The following is a 21,150-nucleotide window of genomic DNA, read 5'->3' as shown; positions in this document are numbered from 1 at the left end:
CATATTTATTTTAGGAGATGCAATCTTTATGCAAGCAGAGGACATATATGGAGAAATTGAAAAGTTTCATCTCTTTGCACATGTTGCCCAATAGGTTTAGACAAGGCATTGGGATGAGCTTGTAGTCTGAGATTTGACATAGTGTACATGTGTCAGTAGTAAACTGTTGAAACAGATAGGTATGTTAACTGAAAATCTAGTAACTTGAAGATGCTAATTCCCACTAATTCTTGAAAAAGTTTTGCTAGATGACCATCTTACAGGTATATACCATACTCTGCCTATACTGTGGTGGCATATTTAGACCTGGCAGTTACGGGATTGAAGCTGTAAAGAAGGAAAAGTGTTGCCTGCTGGTCAGTGACCATAGAAATCTTTCTGTTGATTTTCTTTAAAAATCAAAGCACAGGAACAAAACCAAGCAAAACCCCAGTATACACTGCTTTTCCAGGCTTTAATTTGTTTCTGTCTGATTCATGTTACAGTAATTTCATCTTTATTACTCTGGTTCTAGGTTGCCTGAAGCTCAGCAGAGGGTTGGAGGATGTTTTCTAAATTTGATGCCACAAATGAAGAGCTTATACCTTGCATACTGTGCCAACCATCCGTCAGCAGTAAATGTTCTCACAGAACACAGGTACGTTTGCTTTATCGTCTTTTAAGTTGGATACAAAAAAATTGCATAGAATACATCTGTGTTGTAAAGCTGTGATGTCTCTTGACACACATTTGGCCTAGTAGAGCTTGTTTAAGGAAAAAAAGTAGTATATCTTTTTTAAAAAGAGAAAAAAACTCACAACACAAAGCTGTTTTGTGTGATAAGGATCAGCCTGTCGCTGTTGTCCGTGTGTTATCAACTATTTGAAAGAGTTTTCTCTTACAAAGAAATCATACTGGACTGAATACATAAAACAAACTATACTGATTGCCATCTTTGTTTTTTAAATGTTGAGATCAAAGCAACTTTGTGAAATTATGGCATAATTGACATGATGACTGGTAGGCTGTTTAAAACAGTTGGCAAATCGTAACTTAGCCCTGTAAAAGCTTGGATGTACGTATTGAGATTTATAATGGTGTATCCTTGGTGATATGAAAGGAGTGTTAGTTTTTCAAGTTTACAAAATTAGAATTTTCTGTGTGTAAGAAGTGGAATGCTGAGTTGACATGATGTAAGTTATTCAGCATTGAGACAGACCTTGAATTTGCATAGAAGATGCCTTGTATCACATTGAGGGAAGGTTGAGGCCAGAATTTGATTAAAGAAGTCTGCTTTCACCAACCTTTCCTATGTCTTGTCCTCATGAACGTGTCTTTCTGCAGCTGTTAGTTTGGGGCTATTTATGTTTGTTTGTGGTGCAAGAGAGAACCATGACCTTCTTTTGAAGGTTAGAACAAATTCTAGCTGGCTATCTTTTTTTTTGCTTGCCCTCACCCACCCCTGTGATTTTTTTGTCTTGTGATGGACCCAAGTAAACATTTCAAATACTCTTAACTCTTACTAAACAAAGAGGAGCATAATTGAGTTGTTTTCTATAGGTAGCTTCTTCTAAAAGAACTCACATTTTGTTTTAACAGCAACAACATCTGGCACATTTGTGAGCTTTACTCATAATAGTATAAATGAAAAAACATTCTAGTTACCAAATATGATAAACTATGACTTATGTTAGTAAGACATGTAGCTGTGTTCCACTTTGAAAAATCAAGCTGCAAATTCACTCTGCAGTTTAGGCAGAAAGTGTTTCTTATTTGTAAGAAGGAATGATGAATTACAATGAAACAAGACTCAATATGTTTAAAAACCACTGATGAAGCCCCTTAGTGAAATGTCCTACTTCTAGTACCATTTTCTGTAAATAGTAAAATATTTAGGTGATCCATGTCCATGAGGGTTTTAATACTTAAAGGCTTTTTTGTTTGTGACTTTATGCTTTTCCCATACAATGGTCTGGGTTTAATCTGTAGATGGAAGATACCAAGTGATAGCAAAGTGATCATCTGCATTTCTTAAGATTTGGAGATATTTATAAAGGAATGTCCTAACTTACAGAACTCTTGGAAAACAGAAGGAATAGCTATGTCTTAGAAACCATAATAGAAATGTGAGAAAGGAAGACTATTTGTTCTGCAGGTGGAGAATAGTAGCCTTTTTTCTCTTTTGTTGCTTTGGGTATAGATTGCCCTAAGGAAAAATAAGCTTCTGGTCTCTAAAGTCAGCTTGATATCAAATCTTGAAGTAAATTTAAGTATCATAGAGTGGGTAAGTACTTTGGATATGAAAGTAGATTCAAAGTGGTTGTATCGTTGATAAGAGAGAGCTCAATTTGAGGTAAGCTGTGATGTTTCTGTTCAATGCTATTGCGTTGCCAGGCATGAGTCAACAGAAGTTGAAATTTTTATTACCCCTATTTTATTATTCTAAGCCCTTTATTTTTGTTGAACACCATTGACTTAAAAATTCTGCTTGAGACAGCTGCCATGAAGCAATCAGAAAGTGACTAAGCATTTCTGAACCTCTTCTCAGAATGCCAGAAAGCTTGTAATTACATTATTTTAAAGGCAGGGGAAAAAAGATTTCTCTGCTGAGGATAATGAACTGACTGAAGACATGAAGAAAGGGGAAATACTCAGAACTATCTCCTTGTCTGTTTATTTGAGATGTTTTTATTGTGTAAAAGCTTCCTTAGTAACCATTACTGTAGAAATTACTGTGAGGTTTGAGGATAGTCATGACTGTAATAATAATAAAACAAATCCACTGCAATGCATACTAGGTTATTATTGAACTGGAATTTTTTAGAGATGTCAAAGATTGAGGTCTAGGACTTCAGAGTCCAAAGTAATGATTTGTTGGCTGTCAAATGCATTATACGTGTTTTAATACCACAAAAAATATGGCAGGGAAATAAATGTTTGCTGGATTTTTGGATTTCAATATCATGTTTGTAACATCTGTGCTATTCAGTAAGGTTTTAGAAAGAAGAAAAAGGAACAGTCTGGAGTAGTTTGATTTGGAACATCAATTCTTACTGTCTACAGCAGATTATTTCTTGAAGAGAACTTCATAAAGTTGAACACATTTGAAGTCAGATTCTTATATAACAAAATTAGTGTTTTCCCAAGTTTTTTTAAGTTCACTTGCTTTTGATGGGAACTGTACAAACAAAAAAGAAACAGAAAAAAATATCCCAGGTGATTGCTCTAGGTGAAATTTCAGAAACTTTACCTCTATTTTTTTTAGTAGTATAAACCATACTAACTTTATTACTGTGTTTTTACTGTCACTGACTAGAAACAGCTTAAAAGAAGTTGGCTTATCATTTTTAAGCATTAATTGCATTGTTAAACCACTTGGATCATCAACATTGGAAGCAGTAATACAGTTTGGAATATGACACATATTGAGGTTTTTATATGTAATTTTCTGAACTATCAAGGATGTTCTTCCAGCAGTGTTGTAATACCTGTTAAAATGTTATTGGCATCTGGTAAAGACTGTATGGGTGCATTTGAATAGATAAATCCTGATTATATTAACTTACTCAATTATTTTGAACTTCTAATTAAAAACTTTTTAACAAAAACCCTTTTCTTTTGGGGGGGTTGGACTAGGTGATTTTTCAAGGTCCCTTCCAACCCCTAACATTTTGTGTTCTCTGAGCAGCATTTTTGTGCAGTCAATTCTAAATAGCAGTACTTGGGATGGGGCTGGATATTTAAAAGGTGCATGCAACTGGAATGTGAGGTCTTGATGGGGTTTTTTGTTTGTTTTTGTTGGTGTTGGATTTTTTTTGTGGGTTTTGTTTGTTCATTGTGGTGGTTTTTTTTAAATGCCATTCAGCATGAATGCCAGCCTTTGTTTCCTCTTTGTTACCTTTGTCATTTGCTTCATGATCATATGTAGCAGCACCACAGGTGCTTTTATTCAGTTAGTACAGGATAAGGGGATGTGTGCATGTGTAAGCTTAAATACATGCATGTTTATATAAATACAGTCAGGGATAGAGGGGTTTAATTCTATTAATGATTTTTCATGTTCAAATCTTCAAAGCCACAAACATTTTTTTCCATAAGTTAAGACATTTCAATAGTTTAACTATTAATTATTTAGAGACATGAGTGATGAAAATATGCAGAAATGTGAATAAAACCTAATACAGCCCTTATACAGGAGTTCAGGTTCCAGAGTTGCATATTTCTGAGGTTGTACTTACCATTTCTTTTAAATTTGGAAGAGATTCTCTTCTTGGTTCCACTTGCAGCACAGTAAGTTTTATCCAGGTGTTGAAATTGGTACTCAAACTCATTTCCAGTTTTGTATAGAGTTTAAATTTGGTAACTACTTTTAGTCTCAGCAGTTGTTCCAGAGCCATTACATATTTTTTCCAGAATTAAAATTCTGTCTGTTTAATGAATCAGGATTTTTTAAGAATGAAGTATTTTTTTCCTTAGGTCATTTGTTGTGTAAGGTAATTACAAGTATTAAGCCACTGGCTAGAACTGAGGAGGTGGAGCTCATCTCTGAGTACATCTGTGAGTACTGGCTCTTGCAGAGATCAGTGCTTTGCATATTTCCACCGGTGCCTCTTAGCTTGTTCTCCTTGTTCCCTTCTTTCATTGAGGCTATAGCATCACTATACGTGATCCCTGTTTTACTTGATGCTGTAACAGTCATACCTTTCACTGCATTGTATGAAGCTTCGGTTCCTAATATCCCTTTGCTTTCTTGATAATCTCAGTTTAAGGGCAGGTATTATTTTCTGTAGGAAATTTTGCTGACTGGTTGAGCAGGACTGCCTCGAGGCTGTAGTTTGTAGTCAAAGTAGCATCATTGATAGCTGTGTCTGTTTCTGATCATAGATATATTTACCTTCCAGTAAGAGAAGAAACAGGATGAGCAACTGCTAAGGTGTGAAAGAATGAATTTCCCTCAAATAAATTTAAAAAAACACTGGATACAAAGTAAAGAGATGGATAATTGCAGTGGAGTCCCAGGAACATGGGATGTTGCCTACCTGGGAAAGATCACAAGCCACAAGGTTCAGTGCAAGGGGAAACTCCAGCAAAGAAAAAGAGGAGGCAGAAGCTAGGACTGAGACTTTGTGGACAGCACACAAAATGACAGATATTTGCGTATAGAACTTGCTGAAGTGTGGGTAGCATAATGGAAAAAAAAAAGTCTTAACAGGTCACACTAATCAGTGGACATTAGATGTTTCTGAAGAAATATGGGCAGTATGGACAATGTAGTCAGCATTAAGGATGTAGTTATTGGGGGGATGTTTAAGCTCTTTTACTTTGTTTGAACAACACCATGTATATTTTAAAACAAAATGGAAGGAAAATGTTTCTGAAAGAAAATTTAATTTGATGAAAATTTAATTTGATGAAAAATGAGTAATATACACCTGCTTCTTTGTGTGTGTGTGGTGTTTTTTTTTAAGTCTTGCAAAGTGGCAAGTATTGAGGCAGTCCTCAGCTGGAAGAAAGGTCTTCACAAATCTTGGTTGAAAGATTAAATTTGTTAGATTCTTCTGTTCTGTTAGATAGCATGGCCTAAGCATATTCTGCACTTGCATCACAGACCTTGCAGTCTGGATAAAATTTGTGGAGCTGAAACACCACAATTACTCTGAGTAACTGGAGCGTGGAATACAGATCAGCTTGAGTCAGAAAACGCTTTGTGCCTCCCCCACACTGGTGCATCCCTGAGCCTGCAAGTGCACAGGCTGATGTCATACGCCAAGCAACAGTCCCTGGGAGAGGAGCTTGACTGGGAAGTTCAGCACTAGGAAATTAAAAGCTGCAGTTGAGGAGTTGCTGAGCCAAGCTGTGCCACAACGCACTCAAAATGCGGTGCCTATGTGCAGTTCTCAGACCCCTCAGCAGTGATAGCTCATGCTCCATCTATTACAAACAGAGACCTACTTCAGAAGTGTAAGTTGTGATTTTAAACATATGTTTTAGTTGCTGGATGTGCTTTCCTTCAGTTTAAATGTGGCGTTTTCTTTTGCCTTTTGTTAATGCAGGCACATCTGAACTTTTCTCTCCTCTTCCCTGCCCAAAATGCAGCTTTTGAGGCATCTGTACTAAGAAAGATTCTAATATATTAATGGGACTTTTCATGGTGACTTTAAAAATAATTCAAGCTGTAAACTAACACTAGTCTGGAGTGAGGGTAATGTTTTGACTCAAGATTTCAGGATAAATGAAGCCCAGCACTTTTGTATGCTTCTCTGCATTTTATTCTGCAAAGTGATGCAAGCAGTGAATTAAAAGCTCAGCTGCATCTCTCTGAAAAGCTACTTATTTAGGCAATTGTGACTAACTTGATGATTTCACTATTCAAAAGTTTTTCCTGTTCAGCTAAATGAAACCTTTTAATAAAATGTTCCATTTCATTGTGGGCCAGTTTTATACAGCATATACTGCCTTGGAGAGTGTGGTACTTGCAGGCATCAATTGTAATTGTGACATGAAAGAGCCATTGTCTTTGGCAAAGCATCTGCACTCTTAAGCTAATACTGGCTTTTAAGCTTCTATTAATTAAAAAATAGTTGTGAACAGTTGTCGTATTCAAACAGTATTTTAACCTACCCATATTTTATTGAAAGTAAACCTTTCTGTTATGTTCTGTATTATATTTGTCCTTTGTGAATAAATGAAGGACACTTACTTTAACCTTTGATGTAATATGACGTCCATTTTGCCAGTTATTTTGTGTCCAATAAGCTGCAGAGGTAGCAGGTTGTTACAGTATGAGCAGACTGCTAAGGGGGTCTGTGTGATGGAACTGCTCAGGCAAAATTGTCCTCTTATATTCAAAAAGTGTGTGTCTGTTGGTGCTAGAGTTAGAACGAGCTGGCAAGTCAAAACTTGTCTGAGGGAAGGACAGAAGTGTATGAAAGAAAGCATTGTCCTCTTGGGAATGTTGGGAGGAAAACTAAGTCGTTCAGTTTTAATTACACCTATTAACACTGCTTGGTGTAAAAGACTTCCTGATGATGCCATTGCTGAGCGTGTTTTTCAGGACTTAGTGTATATTTCAAAGGAGCTGAGGTTTAAACTTGCTCTATAGGTTCCTATACTGTGGTTAAGTAAAAAGGAGGTGATAAAAAAGCTGGTATCTTGTGTCAAAGAGCAGTGAATGGCCTGGAAACTGCCGCAACATTGCGTAACCACAGAGGGTGTTTAGTTAAAGGAATTGCAGAGCAGACAGCAAGAACAAGATAATATCAGGTTTTTATTTCATATTTCCAAGTAGTTGAATTTAATGCAGGCTACAGAGAGGGTGTTTTTGTGTGTGTTTTTTGGAACATTTGTTTCATAATGCTGAAGTCAGGAAGAACTAGAACACTGATAGTGAAAAATAGAAATGTGAATGTGGGTGAAATGGCAACCAGTGTTCCTCCTACTGTAGAAGCGTTAGAGAAAAAAGAAAGCATTGTCTTAATGGATAGCTCAGCAAATATCATTTATATAATGCATTTGTCTGCATCCTGCAGTGTGGAGATGGCCAAAGTAATGAGGAATGAGGATTTTTACATCTTTGCAATCTAGGGGCACAAATTGGCCTTGTTCAGAACAGTGTTAAGTGGAACAACCTGTTGTGTTGGCGACTGGCATGTGCTGCAGTGTGTACTGGTGTGTTGGGGAGGAAAGAGAAGCTGCATAGACATGCGTATGGATTATGCTGCTTGAAATGAGGAAGAAGAGCAGATAACGTGTAAAGAGAATAGTTGATGTTGGCAGCAGGGGCTGTGCATTTGGCCAAAGCAAACAAAATGCAAAGAATGAGTTTAAACGTTTACTTGAAGGTAAGTATCAAGTACCATAAGGGGGTAACTTTGACACCAACATGGTTGGGGGTGCTTAGAGGATGAACTGATGGACAACACAAAAAAAGCAACAGCGTACACATGATCAGTGTCATGTACACAGTAAGTGGAAATTTAAAATCATGGAGTGCCTTGAGGCAGATGGACTTCCATAGGTGAGCTTTGGTAAAACTTTCTGTGGAAGCCATACCCTTGTTTGTCTTCCCTGTCACTTTGCTAGAAACAGTTGATTCCCTTTAGCTTAGTCAGAAGAGGACATGCCACCACACTGTAGCCCTTCAGCTTAGTGTTCCAGTGAATCAGCCTGAATCCTCAGAGAAAAAGTAGCTGGTTACAATGTAAAGCCAGTGGCCTTCTTGGCTACAAGGGCACATTGCTAGCTCATGGTCATCCTCCTGTCCACCAGGACCCCCAGGTCCCTTTCTCCTACACTGCTCTCCAGCAGGTCAGCCCCCAACCTGTACTGGTACACGGGGTTGTTCTTCCCCAGATGCAAGACTCTACGCTTGCCCTTGTTGATTTTCTTCTAGTTTTTCCCTGCCCAACTCTCCAGCCTGTCCAGGTTGCTCTGAATGGCATCAGAGCTTTCTAGTGTGTCAGCCACTCCTCCCAGTTTAGTGTCATCAGCAAACCTGCTGTGGGCACACTCTGTTCCCTCATCCAGGTCGTTGATGAAAATTATTGAGTAGTACTAGTCCCAGTACCAACCCCTGAGGGACTCCACTAGTCACAGACCTCCAACTAGATTATGTCCCATTGACCATAACTCTCTGACTTCTTCCTTTCAACCAGTTCACAATCCATCTCACTACCTGACCAGCAAGAGCACACTTCCTCAGTTTATCTACGAGGATGCTGTGGGATACAGTGTCAAATGCTTTACTGAAATAAAGATAAACCATGTCTACTGCCCTACCATCATCGATCCACCTAGTTACTTCCTCATAGAAGGCTATAATGTTGGTCAAACATTACTTTCCCTTGGTAAAACCATGTTAACTGTTCTTGATGACCCCCATGTCCTTGATATGCCTAGAGATAGTGCCAAGAATAAGTTGTTCCATCACCTTTCCAGGGATGGAGGTGAGGCTGACTGGTCTATAGTTACCTGGGTCCTCCTTGCCCTTCTTGTAGACTGGAGTGACATTTGCTATCCTCCAGTCCTCAGGAACCTCTCCTGTTGCCCATGACGTACCGAAGATGATGGAGAGTGGCCTAGCAATGACCTCTGCTAGATCCCTCAGCACCCTTGGGTGCATTCCATCCAGACCCATCAATTTATGGATGTCCAGATTGCTTAACTGATGCCTTACCCAATCCTCATCTACCAAAGCAAAGTCCTCCTTTATCCTGACTTCTTCTGGGGCTCCTGGGCAGAGTCTGCAGCGGTAAAGACAGAGGCAAAGCAGGCATTCAGTACCTCTGCCTTCTTTATATCTTCTGACACCAGGGCACGTACCTCATTCAGCAGTGGGCCTATATTTCCTCTAGTGTTAGTTTTATCTGCAATGTATTTGAAGAAGCCCTTTGTATTGTCTTTGACCTGACTTGCAAGATTAAGTTCCAAGGAGGCCTTAGCTTTCCTAATTGCTTCCCTACATCCTCTGACAACAGTCCTATATTCTTCCCAAGGGGCCAGTTCCTCCTTTCATGATCCATAGATTCTCTTTTTCCACTTGAGTTTGCCCAGTAGTTCCTTGTTTAACCATGCAGGTCTCCTGGCTCCCTTGCTTGATTTCCTACCCATTCTGAGCTTGGGATGCTTGGAGCTTGGAAGAAGTGGTCCTGATACTCAGGTTTATCTCTGTTGTCTTATTCTAATTTTTCATTCAAGGTACTGTATGATGTTTTGCATTGGGTTTTAATTTTGGCTAAAACGTAATCATGTCACAAGCTGATTTTAGGTCTGGTGTTGTTGATACGTGTTGCTTGAGAGGCCTGTAGCAAGGTCTGCCTGGTGGAGCTGTTAACATTTTCAAGGATGCCCAGTCCTTCTCTTTGCATCTTTAAAATGCAAACCAGGTGCTAGGAAGTCCCATCACCCACTTTCTCCACTGTGCAGTTGAGCACAGCAGAAGTTGCATAAACATGTGCACTGAAGAGGGCCTGGGTGTGGTTAGAATGGAAGTGAAGTGCTCTAAAAAGGTTACATCAGACCTGACAATTCAGAAACAGTGCTGGATTTATTTAAGCAAGATAGTGTAAGTAAATATCAATTAACTAATCTAAGGACAAGTTACACTAGAGTAAACTCTATGTAAGAGTACTCTCTTATGTGAACTTGGAGAAGCTTGAGCAGCCAGGAAAGAGCGGGTGGTGGGTATGAAGCTTTGACTGTGGTGGGAAGGTTGCAGTTCATGTTCTTGTTGTTCTTTCTTCACCTGCTTGGACAAATGACTTCAATAAGCAAAGTGTCATTTGTGCTGAAATGGGAAGAAGTGTGTGTGTCTTGGGGGAGGTAAGGAGGTCTGTTTTGTCTTCGTCTCTGTAATGCTTTTCTATAGCATGACTCACTGATAATTGAGCATGTGTATTATGGCAGTGGCCTTTCAGTGTTTTGTTTTTTTTTCCCCTAGGGTAATTGAGCAGGTCAAGATTTGATTTCACTTCTGCTTGGAAAAACTATGCCCTGGGTTTGGAGATTCTTTCCCTTCCCTTTTTTGTTAATATGATTGTGATGTACAAGTGTTCCTCCTTTATCGCTGGTGTTTGACACTGTTTTTACACTTTACAAAAGTACTGCATCTAGTAGCTGGCTAAGGCTTCCTTTGAAAAATGGGACTATGCCAATAATCAAAGTGGGAAAAATATTCTTAAGTTGTGACTTATGGGAGGGTAATTCTGTTAATCAGTAGAAAGTAAGGACTTTCAGGATATCTTAGAATAGAATTTCCATGACTGTCACGTGAGAATGTTGTTCTTTGTTGTGGGTTTTTTTGAGAACTAGTTAATTACTATAGCAGGGACTCAAAACATGAGCAACCCCATCTGCAGACGTTTAGAATGACACAGCTTGAATGCAAGATGTTATCTTTTTAATAAGCTGCTTTCTGAATTTCCTTTAGTTAGATTTTGTCTTTAGAATCTGATGTTCTTCTGCAACTTGTATTTACTGAAGCCTGGAAATCAGCGCAGGTGCTGCTATGCCTTCCTTTCCTCTCAGAGGGGGCTCATTTTTTCCCTGGTCATCTTGACTCTAGAAAAGCTTGTCCTCCACATAATCCTCTGAAACCTCTGCTTTGTAAGAAAACAGAATATGTAGCTATTTTAAGTTTCCTTGATAGCTAAGTGAGCTAGAATTTCCAGGATACACTACTTTTTTAGCTTAGTTAATGTAAAAGATTGAGGGGCTGGGCCATTTCTTGGAAATTATTCAAATACGAAAAACTACCTGGATAGGGGAAGTAGCAGTTAATGATATTTGAAGAGCATGGATTTCTTACAGCAGCTTTGCTGTCAAAACAAACGTGTTGTGTAACTGCATTCTCAGTGAAATACTAACTTGTTTGAGGATAGATTGTGCAGTGATTTATTTCTGCTCTGGTCTGCCGTTTGTATTGTTGTTGGTTAGTTGGTAATTTTGCAGTAACAGCTTGGATATGCAAGATGAGGTCATTGGACATGTAAGTGTGGGAGGAAAAAAGGTTTGAAACCTTCTGTGCCTTTTCATTAGGGCCTGTCATGCTAAAAATAGTGATGCTTGATTAAATATTAAGCCATTGATTTATGCTTGTGCCTTACGTGTGTAAACCATGTCAGATATCATTTTACTAGAATAAAAGGGGGAGTAATAATATTTAGTGCAAAAAAAAAAAATAGCGTTTTTTCTGTAAAAGTTGCTCATATGGGATAGCATTTAGGAGCTGTCTAATAGCATCATTTGCCTAGAATGGTGGGATGGATCCTATGTTTATTGTTCCCCAGATGGACCCCGTATCTGGAAATGTCTTTGTTCCTGTGTTATTTAATCCAGAAACTGATTTCAGCACTTAAGTTATACTTGAATTACTTCTTGTTTTATTTGGCCTCTTGTTTTATGGGAAGAATTAATTGTGGATGAAAGACTGAAGAATCCAATATAGTTTTAATTGTCTTGGTAGTTTGATTTAATTTGCTTAAATATCTTGTGTACACAGTGAGGAACTAGGAGAATTCATGGAGATGAAAGGTGCCAACAGCCCTGGGATCCTTGTGCTGACCACAGGCCTCAGCAAACCTTTTATGCGTCTGGATAAATACCCTACGTTACTCAAAGAACTTGAAAGGCACATGGAGGTATATCTTATCAGCATTTATGTTCCAGCTTAATGATGATTTGACAACAATTATTTTAAAGGTACATGTCAAACATGATTGGACCCAAAATTGCGTTTGTTTGCTCTTCCGTGAGCCTTCTAAAAGATGGGCTGCAATGGTTTAAAACATAGTGCAGTAAGACTTCTGTAAAAGCTGAATGTGTGAAGTAAAACTAGCTGGAGAAGCTAGTCTTCACTCCTAGAGCATTCTTGCAGGGTCTTAGGTTGACTTGACACTGAACGTGTCTCCTGAATACTACTTGAAACTACTTGACACTGTAGAAGTGCTGCTTCTCATTTTTAGGACCTCAGCATGTTGAACAGGTTGCCAAAATAGTCCCTTTGACGTCTGTTGAACACTGTCCAGAAATGATCTATCCAATGTGGGAATGTGTTTGAGGAGCTACTGTTTCCGTCTTTGCTTTTTGTAGGTTAGATTTTTGGAGTGGGAAAGAGGGAGATTAATAGAAAGCATATGAGTCTTTCTTCTCACATTATTTGGTTTGTCAGTCAGTGACAATGGCACATACTAGTCTGTAAGGAATCTAGTTTGTGACAAAACTAGCATGCCAAATAAAACTCTTCAAAAGAAACACTTTCCTATTAGGATTTCAAAAATTTTGCCCACTAGGTCTTGTAAAACTTCCTGGCTCTTATTTTAAGCAGACGTAGGAATGTTATAAGTGACTTGTCATTTTTACAACAAGCCACCGTGTTTCATACAAGAATAAGAAGTCTGTGAAAAGAGAGCAGACAGGTCTACAACTTCTATTTTACATAATTAATTATTTGTTTTTAGTTAAGCTTCTAATTTTTTAAATTGAGTTTTCTACAGCTGGAGTTTTTATTGTATGTTTTCTCTGTTGTTTTTAGGATTATCATCCAGATCGTCTAGACATTCAAAAATCCATGACTGCCTTCAAAAACCTTTCTGTAAGAGTGATAAAAACTGATATATTTTAATTATTATTATTTTAACTTCTTCCCCCTCTCTTGCTTTAGAAAAAGTGAAGCTTTTGCAAATGTCGGTATAGGCAATTTTAGAGAGCCTGGAAATTAATGCTGTTTCTGGGCAGAGTGAAGGTTGGTAATTCACTGGGGAGTTACAGTGAATAGAGTATTGATGTAAGAGCCATGCAAGCATTCTGCACCTCTTGGTCTGCCCACTTGCTTGTGCTTTGTCTCCCTTTCTGCTAGTGCTGGCATAAGTAATATCCTGAAGAATGGCTTAATCACAACAATTTAGTGTATCTTCTGAGGTTTTTCTAAAGTGCATTCCTTCTAGTGGAGTGGCCTTGGAGTTGCAGGAGATGATGAAGGGCAAAGCACTAGTGAAGTTCAGAAGAAATTAAACCTCTATTAATAATTGGAATAGGAAAACCGATTTTGAACAGATGAGCTATCTGTTACTGTCTGGAAAGGAAAAAGTCAACTGCAATAGGCATATATGTAATGCAGTCTCAGTTACAATAAACATCATGTTTTGTGTTTCCTGTTAGGAGTGTGTGCTGGTGGTAACCTGGCATTTCTTGTTTTTAAAGCAGAAATACAGTGTTTTCTGTGCTCAGAAGAGGTTTGGGGATCCCATTCTCTTGGGTTCTTTGTGAACAAGAGGAAACAGTTCTTGTTCAGAAGAATTCAAATGAGTGGTAGTGTAGCTAGTAGAGTAGGTTGGAGATACTTAGTAAGAACAGGAACACGAGGTTATACACAATTGTAGTTTGCACAATTGGCATAGCTCTTTCTACTAAAGGAAGATGCTTTGTTGTATCATCGGGTGTTCGTGACAGCTGTGTTACTCTTTTCTACTGAACCCAGTCATTTTTGGTTGGAAGTACAGGCATCTAAAATGTAAATAAAGGAGAAATTTGAGAAACAGTTATGATGGTATTTGAAATGGTAACTGAAGCCAGTGTATTGACAGGAAAAGTAGTATTGAAGTTAGCCAAACTAATTTTATAAGAAACGGTGGTAATAATAATCTAAATGAAAATGCTTCAAGTTACATGCTGTCTTCTGAGCACTACTAGCACAAGAGTAAATACGACTGTACTGGTATTTCTACCCTTAACCTGCTCCCAGTCAATAGAGTTGATAGAGATGGTGTTTTCCCCATGCTTGTTAGGCACAATGTCAAGAAGTACGGAAACGGAAGGAGCTTGAATTGCAGATACTGACGGAAGCTATCCGCTGTTGGGAGGGAGAGGATATTAAAACACTTGGCAACGTGATTTACATGTCCCAGGTCATGATTCAGTGTGCTGGAAGTGAGGTAACGTCCTTCTCCTATTTACTTGTAGGTCTGTCTCTCCATTTTGACTAAAATTAATTGTAACCATTATGCTGCAGAAGTAATCAGAATGCTTCAGAGATGCTAATCTAGACTAAAATCCTACTCTACTGATTCTAACGCTTTTATTACAAAACATTAAATAAATTCCCTGCAAGATAGGTGGTCTTATCTAAAATTTACTGAAATCTAAGCAAATTAAGCAGTCATAAACGTTGTAAAATTATCTTGCAGGAGTGTTTTCAAATTAAACTGGATTTTCCATGTGTACTTATGTTACAAGAACATTTGCATAGCAGTTATAGCATGTTTTAAATAACAAAAGCTTTCAACTTTTCTATTATAAGGTGTCTGAGGCATGCTTTTTCCTCACTGTTTTGGGAACTTCACTCAAGTAGTAAATTTTGAAATGCAAGCTTAAGAATCAAGTGGTTTTGGAGAAACAGAATAAGAAGAGACATTAGAAAGTGAAAGGTGACACTGCAAAGTCTGTGGTGATTTTTTTTTTTAATAGAACACACAAATCACATAGAAGAGGTTGTCCACTGAGAAATAATGTTAAATAATCTTAAAAGCAACTCCTAACATTAATTATTATACTATTTGTGACATGTTCTTACTCTGTTATTCCCCTGTAAAACCAATTAAGCTTTAAACTTAGGTTCAAAGGTGAGGACTTTTGAATTGCAATATTGTTTGGTCACTTTCCTCTCTTAGAACAAAAATGTCCGTAAACATAGGAAAGAGAAGTGTTTATGCAAGTGAGTATTTCAGGATTTGTCAGCTGGTATTTTTCCCTCAGATATTTTGTTAGGTGTTAAAATAAATACAAAAAGATTCAGTAGGGCTGATAATGCATCTTCCTCAGTCATGTTTCTTCTTGTAGTCTTAAAAACAAAACACCGCCCCACCCTCCACTCTCATCATTAACTAAAATGTCAGATGTAATGGACTAAAAGAAGTTTCTGCATATCACTGCAGCTTTTTGACTAGATGTAGAACAGCTTCATTTGTTCAAAAGCAATTGGTTTTGGCTTTGTCTCTTTTTAAAATGATATTGACATTCTTAAAGGTTTACTGAAAAATGAACATTAAATCTTGGGAAGGACTTGTATTGCTTTACAAAGATGCTTGAAACTGATATGGTGGTTTTGACAGTGGAGATACTTGTTTTGTCCTAAGAATTAAAACATTATGCTGTAATGCTTCTCTCTTTCATTGTTTGTCTATATCAATAGATTAAGAATAAACCTTCTCCTCCTTCCATAAAAATCCCCCCTCTCCACAAAAAAACCCAAAACCAACAGACAAAAACCCAACAACTTAATAAGTGAAACCAGCAAATTAAAATCAGAACAAAGTTCTGAGTGTTTTAGTGGTTCATATAAGCATTATTACTTTTATCTTCTTTTTCTACTTTGGGGCATAATCCAGCATCATTCAAAAATCTGAGCTCTCCAGTTTGATGGACCATGTGTCTTGACATTACCTGTAACAGCCTCCATCTGAATGATGTGAAAAACATGCATCCAATGTGTAATTTGGGTTTTGTTGAAATCAGAAGAACATTTGTTACCATATTAAACAAGTTCAGTATTTCACCCCAACTGTACAATTTCTGTTTTAAAATATTAGACTATACTCTCCAGGAAGAAGTATAGACTTGTTACTAGCACTTTCCAAATAAAAATCAGATAATTCTGGTGTTTTGGGGTTTTTAATTTATTTATTTTAAAATTCTATGGAGAGTTAATTTTGCCAGGAGCAAATGTTTGTGGAGTAATTATGAAGTTGTAACAGTGATGGTAGATTTTAATAATTAAAAACAGAAAAAGGGGGAATGGGGCTTGTGATGTTGTATTTACTTCTTAATTTTCTTTTTTTGATAAGGAAAAGAATGAAAGGTATCTTCTTCTCTTCCCTAACATTTTGCTAATGTTGTCTGCCAGCCCGAGAATGAGTGGGTTCATCTATCAGGTAAAATAATACTTACACATATGTGTATAAATGTGTTGGGAGGGTGGCTTTTTTCTTAAAAAAATTCATAAAAAACTTGGAAGGATTATTTAATTTCCACATTTATAAAGATAAAAGGTAATTTCTACAATAAGGACTGGTCATCTGTTTTATAAAATTCTGGGCAAGAAGCCTGGGTATGATTTTTGCACCTGCAGCTATCAGCAAGGTGGTTTTTTTTAACCTTGTTAGTACTAGATAATGGGAGGAAGTATCAGTAGATTTTTAATCTACTTAGGAAAGTGATGCTGCTGATGAATAGGTTTATTAGTGCTCTTCCAACTGCTGCTCAAGTCTTACCAAAACTATACAGCACTTCTGAGCTTTCACTGGTGTGAGTAAGGCTGTGCTACCATCTGTTTCTTTAGCTGTCTGCGTTAGTGTTTTATCTTTGAATCAGCTAGCCCTTTTGAAAGGAATCTTCTAGTTGTCCCTGTTCACTGATACTTGAGTCACAGTGTAAACATGGTCTCAGGGCTCAGACCAGACTCCCTCTGGATCAAGCTGAAGTGGAAGGCATGCTCCAAAAGTGCACTTGATAGATGTTTGGATTCATACCTTACTTGCCGTGATACTAACACAGGTGGAAAAAAGATGCTAGAAATGGCAGGTGAGCTCTCTATCACAAGTGGCACTTGCAGTATTCTTGATGAACAAAGATTCTTGTTACAGAAGCAACTGACTGGAAATTTAGTGTGTTTATAGACAATTTGAAAATTAAACAATCTGCGAGGCTTAATTTTGCTCTCCTTTTGTACATCACATTTCTTCCTTCTCTAGCCTACCTTGCCCCCCAGGTGCACAGCATTGTTCAAGACATAAACAGTTTTCTGCGCCTTTGTCTTCAGCTTCTGCTTAATATGGCCACAGCCCTTTCTTAGTGTTTGCCATGCAACCCTCTGTTGAATGTAAAACTTCACGTTCTCATAACCATTCATGTGATTTTCCCATACTTGACATCTTCTAAAATACTAATGGCTGCATATTCACAACAAGTCAAAATTATTTCATCACTGTGTCTCTCTGGATTGTATAACGTGAGCCACCTGGACTTCTCTTCTGGGATTCTTATCTCAGAACCGAGTTTGATACAGGCAGAAGATGATGCAGCTCCCTCAGTCATTCTCAGGGAAATAATCCCACTGAAGTCAGTATCCTGCCCAACACCCTCCTTGTATTTCTGAATATTCCAGTTGTCAGCAGGCTTCAGATTTTCTGGTTGAGAGTGCTGATACCTGCCACATGAGCTAATTAGGAGAACTTTTAGCAGTGATAAACTGAAGTTACTTGAGACTTAAACCACACTTTACAAGATGCCTGCAGTTTTGTTGAAAGAAAGGGAATATAAATGATTCATGAGTTCACTTCCATTTTCTCTGTGTTTTGCTGACTCAGTACTACTCTGCTTGTAGCTGAAGTGATCCTTGTTCTCTCACCAGTCTTTTCTTTGGTGTATCCCCATATTCCCTCTTCAGCTACGTCAGCAGTTCTTGCACCTCTTTTTCATTGTGGTTCTATGCTGTGTTGCTCATTAAGCAGCAAAGACAGAAAAACAGAAGAGAGAATTCTAGGGTGCATTGTAGTGCATGATGCCACCATGTTTCCTCCAGTAGGGAAGCTGTTGCAAAAAAACCCCTCTTTCTTTCTCTTTGGCAACTTGGGCTTGAGCATGTTCTGAACATACAGAATATCAAGTGATTTTTAGTTTCAAAGCTTCTAAGAAGCTTTTGTCCGTTCTGCAGTCACTAGGAAGGCAAAAAAAGTTCTGGATTTTTTTTTCCCCTCCATTGGAGCCAAAATTCCACAGTACCTAGTATTTGCACTTTTGCCAGCATGTACTGAATAGTGTTTCTGTGCAGGAGAACACAAGATCTGTCTTAAAGTACTTTATATTAATATAAAGTTGCATTTTGTGGTAAACCCTTTCATCCTGACAAGATCCAGTCTTATTTGTTCTTCTGTGTTACTAAAGGGTCAAAATACTATCCAAAACTGCTCCCTGCCCTCTCCCTTAACCAACTTGGATGAATTTTAAATGAGAGGTTATCTTCTGCAAAATTAATATATTCTTCTGAAACTTTGCAGGTGTTGAGGTGTTCTTATTTTCCCTAAATATTTCTGAGTTAATTTAGTGGCAAGGTTATTAGAGAGACAAATCTTCAGTAGATAATTGATATATTTGTTTTGTGAAATCCTACTTTCTAAGTCTACATGTACCATGTAGATTGAGATCTGATCAAACAGTTTACAAACAAATGTGCTTAAAGATCAGTCACCATAGGGATGACATTGAAAGTCCATTGTTACATTTACATGGATTTCATAGCCTGCAGAGGTATCAGATAGACTCACTGAAGACACAGGTGTCATTTGGAGATGTTTGGTATATTAAAAGCTTCATTACAAGGTGTTTGTATGGAATTCAAATTCTCTGTGTGTTTGCCTATTTACTGTGTATGTCTTTGTTCAGAGATTTAATCTTGTATATTATTCACTTGGTAATGTATTGTGTGTGTTAGATTTAACTTTGATGTTAATGCTTTTTGGTTTTTTTAGGGAAAATTGCCAATGACAGGAATGACTATCACAAAGCTAGAAGACAGTGAAAACCATAAAAATGCATTTGAAATATCAGGTATTGACAGTAAATATTTTTATTTACTACTTATTCATAGAATCACAGAATAGTTTGGGTTGGAAGGGACCTTAAAGGTCATCTAGTTCCAACTCCTCTGCATAGGTAGTGACCCTTCCCACTAGATCAGGTTGCTCGAAGCCCCATTCAACCTGGCCTTGAACACTTCCCAGGGATGGGGCTACCACAGCCTCCCTGGGCAACCTGTTCCAGTGTCTCACCACCCTCACAGTCAAGAATTTCCTCCTAATGCCTAGCTTAATTCTATCCTCTTCCACTTTAAAGCCATTACCCCTTGTCCTCTCACTGTGAGCCCAGGATATGCTATATCATGATTCCAGAATATGCTATTTCAAACATCAAATGTTCTTTCTGAACAGAGGGAAAAACTTCTTTATTGTGAGGGTCACAGGACACTGGCACAGGTTACCTGGAGAGATCTCAGTCCTTGCTGATACTCAAAAGTTATCTGGCTGTGGTCCTAGTCAACTGTCTCTATATATCTGCACTTGAGTAGGGGGGTGCATGACCTATAGAAGTCCCTTCCAGCCTCAGCCATAATTTGTGATTATACAAATTTTGTAAGGCAAATACCCAGAGAGTCACTTGAAGACTGCTTTTTGCTTCTGGTCTTAAGCAGTTAACGAACTCTTTTTGCTTGGAGGTTCATCTCCAAATTTCTGTATTTTAATGAATGGAGGCAGTAGCCTTGGACAGAGTCCTTTATAATGAAGCATTTCAAAGTATGCTACTCGGTAGAAGAAGAGAAATTCCAGGGACTCTGAAAGAGCTTTAAGCAAGAGCTTTCTTCTAGAAATGGTCTACCTCTTTCCTGAGAGACATTTGGCATTTCTGCTAATGATGGTTGCTGTTATGCTTGCTTTGGGTAGTTTCTGTCTGTTAAGTCATTTCTTTCAGTGTCTACCCTTATTTCCTTGAGGAATTTAAAGGATAATGGGAGCAGGGTCCACACAGTGAAGTTTCCTACCATCATTCATTTTCTGGATCTGTTCTGCCTCTAAGCAGGTTGTATTTAAGTAAAGGAATTTTGACCCTCTCAAGTGTCAGACACTACTGTACATCAGTGCTTTGAGGCAGAGGGGAAAAAGCTGTTGATGGTGCATGTTTTTCTGAAATGACAGCTATGCAGCTGACCTCAGATAACCAATGTGATGGGTAGAAATAGAGTTAACTGCAGAAACTGAAGTAATTGAATTTGGTTAAGATTGCTTTCCCAAGTGACTTTTGCCTGAGCTTTAGTACTAGATTCAGACCAACTTCATGCCTTTTTCTGAGAGAAGATCAGTGAACTGTGTTTTATAACTTTTCTTACAATGTAGCTTATAGACTCAAGAATGATATTTTGGGCTATATGCTAGCTTTCCTGGGAAAGATGGAGAAGCATAAGGCTGCTAGATAAAGTTTGTCTCCTACATCTGTTTCTTGCCATTAAAGTTTGTGTTTATTACGAGAGGGAGAAAAAGGGTAGAACTCCTATGCTTGCCACTGGAACAAATGCATGGAGGAAACATCTGTTACAACCTGGAAATTGAGTTGCTGCTGTACTGAAAATACAGATGAAAATTTTTGCTTAGTACTTAGGGGATATAAAGTTTTAGGAAATTAATGTCTTTATAATCATGTCAGATTGACTAAATTGTTGTTCTGTGGTTTCCTACATCCTCTGTTTTCTGTCACCTAGGAAATATGATTGAAAGGATACTAGTGTCTTGTAATAACCAACAAGATTTGCATGAATGGGTGGATCACCTGCAGAAACAAACCAAAGTCACAACTGTTGGGAATCCCACCATTAAACCTCACTCTGTGCCATCTCACACAGTAAGAAACAGCTTCTGGATTGAAGTCAATGATCAGTATATTTAGAATTGGGTTATCTGTCAAATACACTGCCATGTAAAGCATTTATTTAGTCATTAGTAACCGGAACTGAATGTTATGACTGTAGTTTAATGGGTCCATAGATCATTCTGGTTTTAATTGTGTGAACAAAGAACAAAATGCTTCGATCTTGATGTAGTAGTTTAACAGAGTAAAAGATAATTAATTATC

General features: G+C 37.9%; 1 protein-coding gene across 1 annotated transcript in view; it reads left to right on the top strand.

The window, feature by feature from the left end:
- Positions 1-21,150, top strand: part of ARHGEF7 (Rho guanine nucleotide exchange factor (GEF) 7) — a 74,144-nt gene that overhangs the window by 31,180 nt on the left and 21,814 nt on the right. The window contains exons 8-14 of the mRNA XM_009997917.1: positions 515-637; positions 11,978-12,116; positions 13,010-13,069; positions 14,262-14,408; positions 16,317-16,403; positions 18,999-19,077; positions 20,780-20,919. Of these exons, the coding sequence (XP_009996219.1) occupies positions 515-637; positions 11,978-12,116; positions 13,010-13,069; positions 14,262-14,408; positions 16,317-16,403; positions 18,999-19,077; positions 20,780-20,919 (775 nt within the window). The remainder of the gene's footprint in view (positions 1-514; positions 638-11,977; positions 12,117-13,009; positions 13,070-14,261; positions 14,409-16,316; positions 16,404-18,998; positions 19,078-20,779; positions 20,920-21,150) is intronic.

Source organism: Chaetura pelagica, unplaced genomic scaffold, assembly GCF_000747805.2.
Source record: "Chaetura pelagica isolate M959 unplaced genomic scaffold, ChaPel_1.0 scaffold123, whole genome shotgun sequence".
Classification (NCBI taxonomy): Eukaryota; Metazoa; Chordata; class Aves; order Apodiformes; family Apodidae; genus Chaetura; species Chaetura pelagica.
The sequence above is the reverse complement of the archived record's forward strand: the minus strand, read 5'-3'. Positions and strand labels throughout refer to the sequence as shown.